At 45.1% G+C, this 5,554-nt stretch overlaps 1 protein-coding gene across 2 annotated transcripts in view; it reads right to left on the bottom strand.

Moving 5' to 3' along the window:
* The window catches only part of NF2 (NF2, moesin-ezrin-radixin like (MERLIN) tumor suppressor), an 84,361-nt gene that overhangs the window by 22,475 nt on the left and 56,332 nt on the right, over nt 1-5,554 (bottom strand). For both annotated transcript variants that reach the window (XM_045289581.1, XM_004715323.2), the window contains exons 7-8: nt 4,122-4,197; nt 654-788 (exon numbers count right to left, since the gene is read on the bottom strand). In XM_045289581.1, the coding sequence (XP_045145516.1) occupies nt 654-788; nt 4,122-4,197 (211 nt within the window). The remainder of the gene's footprint in view (nt 1-653; nt 789-4,121; nt 4,198-5,554) is intronic.

Below are 5,554 nucleotides of genomic sequence, written 5' to 3'. Positions count from 1 at the left end.
AGGGGGAAATTGAAGCCTCTGGGAAAGGCCATCTTGTACAGAAACATTTCAATTCTAAGAGTGTTTAGGCTATTCAAACTTGATTATTTTCAAAAGCTTATCAGCACATTAGCCTTATCAGCTCGTCTATGTCATTCGTGAGAGATGCGCATACATGCATATACACACATACCGTTTATACTCGTGTATAAGCCGAGTTTTCCAGCACATCTTTAATGCCGTTTTTGTTGTAAAACTAGGTGCCTTGGCTGATAGTCAGGTCGGCTTACACTAGAGTATATACAGTATATATTTTCCGACCACATATATTAAGCTTTGGACACAGTGAGGGAGCTTGAGAGATATTAAAATTAAAAAGAATTTCCCACCAGAGAGAGAAAACCAAGTTAAAAGAAAGGAAAAAGAAAAAGCGGGATATTTTTGGTTTGTGTACTGTTTTGTGGGATTTGGCCCTGACAAGTTGAGCTGCTCAGCCTCTTGTTGGTCCCGAGTGGGCGGCAGTACCATTCTGGAAATACTGTAAAACTTCACCACCAAACCCAAAGCCTGGGACCTAGAGGACGTTCCCAAGAAGAAGCCAGTCTGGCAGGGAGGCTCTGGTCAAAGGGAGGGACGGGCTGCTCAGTGGCATCTGCAGGACAGACCATGCCTACCTCCTTGTCGCTGTACGAGATGTTGCGGATTTCGTTCCAGGGGAAGGAGATCTTGGCGGTCAGTCTGTTTTCGGGGTCATAGATGTGAAGGCCTAGAGCGTCCACTCCAAGCAGCAGCTCTGTGCCCTTTTTATTCTGGAGAGCCAATAAGAACAGCCACTGTCAGCGCCAGCTGAGGCTCCAGACTGCACCCAACTTTCCCCAGACGCTCGCACACACTGCCACACACGACAAGCTCCAACTAGTTCCAACAGAAAGCACCTATGGGGCCTCCAGCTTCCTGAATTGAGGCAGAGGCAAGACCTCATCTGCCCCTTGGAGGGGTCGCTGGGGGCTTCGGTCATGGCTAGATGACTAAAGTAGGGGCGATCCGTGTTGTTAGCTCTCAATCATTTGCATCAAGAGACACGTTGCAGACAGACAGCAAACAAGCAATCTACTCACCTAAAAGCTCAAAATCTCACTAAATAACCTGATGATCAGAAGTGTGGGACCCAAATCAGTGGAACTAAATACGTTTATTTTGTAAGAAAAATTGCTGGACGTATGGAAACACTAAGTGTTGTATCAAATGATCTTGTGCAATGTTACCATGTGGCATCGGTATGATAAAGCAAGTGAGTAAAGTACAAGGTTCGCTGTAGAATCTCATTAATATAATTTGTAAGTGGGCATGTGGGTCCCAGACCTAAACCCACTGCCATCGAATCAATTCTGACTCACAGCAACCCTAGACAAAAGGTTCCCGAGCCTGAAGATCCTTGTGGGAGCTAATAGCCTCCTCTTGCTCCCGCAGAGAAGCTGGCAAGCTGCAACTGCTGACCTGTGTTTACCCAACAGCACCACCCAGGCTCCTTCTGGGCAGCGGGTGTTCACTGTGAAATCCTTTCACCTTCTCTGTACGTTTGCAATTCTCACAGTAAAATGGTGGCAAACGATGATCAAAATGAACTGTACATAAACAATTACTTCAGCAAAGTTGCTTTAAGGGTGAATGAATTTACTACAGGTCTGTTACATCTCTGGCATGGGTGCTAGTCAGAAATCAGAGTAGCCAGCGGACAAAGCTCATGAGCACTCGGGGCCCATCCTCCTGTGTCCTCACAGCACAACCTCCCCCTCCCCCCCAGCCCCACTCCCTTACTGACAAGGAGACTGAGCTGAGACTCGGGGGCAGAGAAACCAATCTGCAAAGTGAGAAGACTGGGGTGAGAAGGACCAGTCTTAACAGCAGGGCTCCGATGGAAACATGAGTGCGACAAAATAAGCCTCTCACTGCTCCGCACAGCCTGGGGGTCAGGCGCTAGCACCAGACCCTGGGGATTCCTGTTGTCTGCACAGCTCTGAAAAGCAATGGGCAGCCCGGGAAGGCTCTGGACTCTTAAAACCTCCAACACAGGCGGGGAAACGAGAGGCACTGCACTGTTTCTGACTTGAGCTTGTATTTTTTCCTAAAAGAATCAATCTATCCTTGCCTCCTGCCACTTCCAGGGATGGAAAGGAAAGCAGCAGGGGCTTGTGCAATCTCTTTTAAAATGTTTGGAGAATGACGAGGGCAATGAATGTACAAATGCGCTTTACACAACTGATGTTTTACACAATTGATGTGTGTATGGATTGTGATAAGAGTTGTATGAGCCCTAATAAAATGATTTAAAAAATTAAAAAGAAATAAAGAATTAAATAAAAATAAAATAAAAACAGAGACCCTTAGTTCATATATGTATTGACCTTGAATAAGGATAAGTATAAAAGCAATATTTTTCTTTAATAAAGTTTTCTGTAATCTTAAAAAAAATAAAATCATAAATTGTTCTCTTATTAAAAAATAAAAAAATAAAATGTTTTAGGCAAATATCTTATTTGGCTCATGGTGAAATTTCCAAAACGCTTAATACAAGCAACTCTAAAATATCCCTTGGTTTTGTCTAGTGCTCAATATATGCTCAATAGCACATGCAAAAATTATGGTGTATTTCAGTTTCACGGATAAGAAACTTATTAAGGACAGTAAAGCTCTAGTTTTCCAGAATCTGGGTGGTGGGCATACAGGGCAAGAAGGGTCGAGTTGACAAAACCACAGAAATGTGTTAAACACGTCTGAGTTTAAAGAAACCAAGCGAAGAGCAAAAAACGAACAGAACTTTCCGTTGAACATACAAGCTTTAATACTGGTGTCGATGACATGGCGAGAAGGTTGAGGCTGTCAGGGATCCCGCCCTGCTTGCTTCCACACTCCTGCTCCCGGAGCGGCAGGCCAGAGGCCCGTCACACATTGTGCTACATACATCTGCTGCACAAGACCTCATTGTAAAGTGTTGCAAAGCAAGGGGGTGCCTTTGAGGACAAAGGTGTACCAGACTCAAGCCATGGCGTTTTTAATCACCTCAAACGCACGTGAAAATTAAGGAGGAAGACCGAAGAAAAACGGATGCATTTGAACTGTGGTGCTGGAGAAGAATCTTGAAAGAACCATGGTGTCAAAAGAACAACAACAAAGAAAGAAGTGGAGCCAGAATGTTCCTTAGAAGCAAGGACGGCGAGACTTCCTCCTGGTTACTTAGGACATGCTCTCAAGAGAGCTGCGTCCCTGGAAAAGGACATCACCCATGGTAGAGTGTTTAAGAAAAAAGAGGCAGGCCCTGTTTTCTTTTGTTCTTGTACATCAGGTTGCTATGAGTCGGCAGCACCTAACCACAACACTAGTACGCCGCATCTTCTGGACACTTGTTTACTTTATGACATTTCAGTATACGCTACCAATTTGTATTTACTAAACACATAAATTCGTTAAAACATGCCTCAAGTTACTCTACTTTTCAAAATTTCTAAGAACTCACACAAGGAATGCAAGCTATCCCCGTAACAATAAAGGCAGACAACTCTCCAGCCGCAGTCTGGAACCAGCAATGAACTATTTGCGCTTTGGGAGAAGCTGCCCACACACTGTATTAGGCAGCTGGCCCAGAGGCCAAGCATGTCTCTGGGTGCAGATGCAGTGGATTCTCAGGACAGTTGGCTATTAATGGCCTGGATAGAAAATCAATTAGTCTCATAGTGAGAACAAGATTCCCCACCCAAACAAATCAGAAATCTATAAAAGCAACTTTATCCGCCTTGCTCTCCGGGAAAGAAGGCATTCGTGAGTCTCCCTGTGGGCTGAGAGCTGGCACCAGAATCGAGTGTTACCCTCAGAGGACTCCGACAGGTTTGTGCTGGGCGCAGATCTAGGCCCCAGTCCCTCAGGCTCCACCGGACACTTAATTACCCACGATCTAATTGAAGTCCAAAAATAGCAAGGTAGGCTCACACGCCCTCTCTCCCCTTCCTCTTTTCTTCCTCACCACTGAGCTGTAAAAGCCCAGCCCATGCTGCCCACGGGCTGGAATCAAGAAATAGCCTGCTGTGCAGCCTGCTCTGATTCCATCTCTGCTGATGGAACAGGCTAGAGGAGAGACTTCAACACACCCGGATTGCAAAGTAGTTCACACCGTACATCTCCAGGTCCTGAGCGATCTTCAAATATTCCATTTCCGCCTCGTCCCTGTAAGGAGAAGGAAAGGCACTGTCACTGCCGGATTTTTTTGCGAGCTGCTCTTCCCCTGGGTTTAGGGTTAGGATCCTCTCCCTGTACCACACACACAGGCCAGTGCGGACACCAGCCAAGCGCTTCCCAGTGGTGAGTCAAGTATTTCCCATCCCCGGAAAAACAAGAACAAGCTGCCTCACACTGTCTCCTGGCTTCAATTTCAGGCTTTGCCCTTGATAAACAAGGACACCCATGTTAAGTCACCAAGGAAAAGCACATGGCCTTTTACCTTCTCCCTCGGATGTACCTGGATGCTCACACTGTGTTTCTGTTGCTGCTACTTTCGCTTTCTCGTGCCGTTTTCAGCTACAAGGCTTTGGCAATGAAACACCTCTCTCTATAAGCTACCTGAGAGCTACCTTCCTGATTTTTCCCCCCTCTGGGGGAGACAGTTGGCAGTTAGGCCAAGAACTAACTAGGCGGAAAGATCCACACCAAGCCGTCAGACTTCTGAGCTACAGGGCAAATTTGCAGTAAGCTTGTGAAGTTGCAATAGCTTGCAGAACAGTCCCAAAGTGACACAATATTGAAATATTTAAACGGAATTCCCCCTATGATCTCGCCCTTTTCCCTCTCCTCCCCATCTGAAAATACTCCCAAAGCAATTTTTAAACCCAGCCAGTGAGGATGCCAAATGTTGTGGGCAGGTGGAACGACGAGCATGTATGCAACATGTCTGATGCAAGTTGGCATAATCACTCTGGAACACTGCTTGGCATTGTTAGTAATAGCAAACCCCAGGAAACAACTCGACAATTTAAACATCCATCAGCTGTCGAACAGATAACTGGAGGCATGTCACTAATTCAAAAAGAGACGTTTCCTGCACTTGACAAGGCACTGAAGATGGGAAAAGCCACTGCTCTAGGCCAGCCTGTGCCTCACAATACGATGCTGGGTAAAAGAAGTGAGACGCACAAAAACAGCAATGGTCTGACTCCATTTACAGGAAGCTTGAAATAGGCAGCATTAATCGAACGCAGTTAGAAATTGGGAGAATGGTTACCTTTGTGGAGAAGGTAGAGGGGCAACTGAAAGGGAAAGGGGGTTTGCCCCATTCTATTTCTTCACCTGATGTTAACAGGTACTTCCTTTTAAAAAATCTTTTCTTTTAAACAGTGTTACTGGTATATCATTCACATACCATATAATAAAATGGTTTAAATAGATCAAACTATACATACTTTGACTTGTGACAATTCATCCAAAAACAAACTTATGATTTGTCCACCTTACAGTATGAATAACTGACTTTTACAAAGTTAAAAAACAAAACATTTAAGACACGAAGTTGACTTGAAGATGAGTGGGG

Source organism: Echinops telfairi, unplaced genomic scaffold, assembly GCF_000313985.2.
Source record: "Echinops telfairi isolate 266 unplaced genomic scaffold, ASM31398v2 ScPeMD7_29;HRSCAF=101, whole genome shotgun sequence".
NCBI lineage: Eukaryota > Metazoa > Chordata > Mammalia > Afrosoricida > Tenrecidae > Echinops > Echinops telfairi.
Note: the sequence above shows the minus strand (reverse complement) of the source record. Positions and strands in the feature narration are given on the sequence as shown.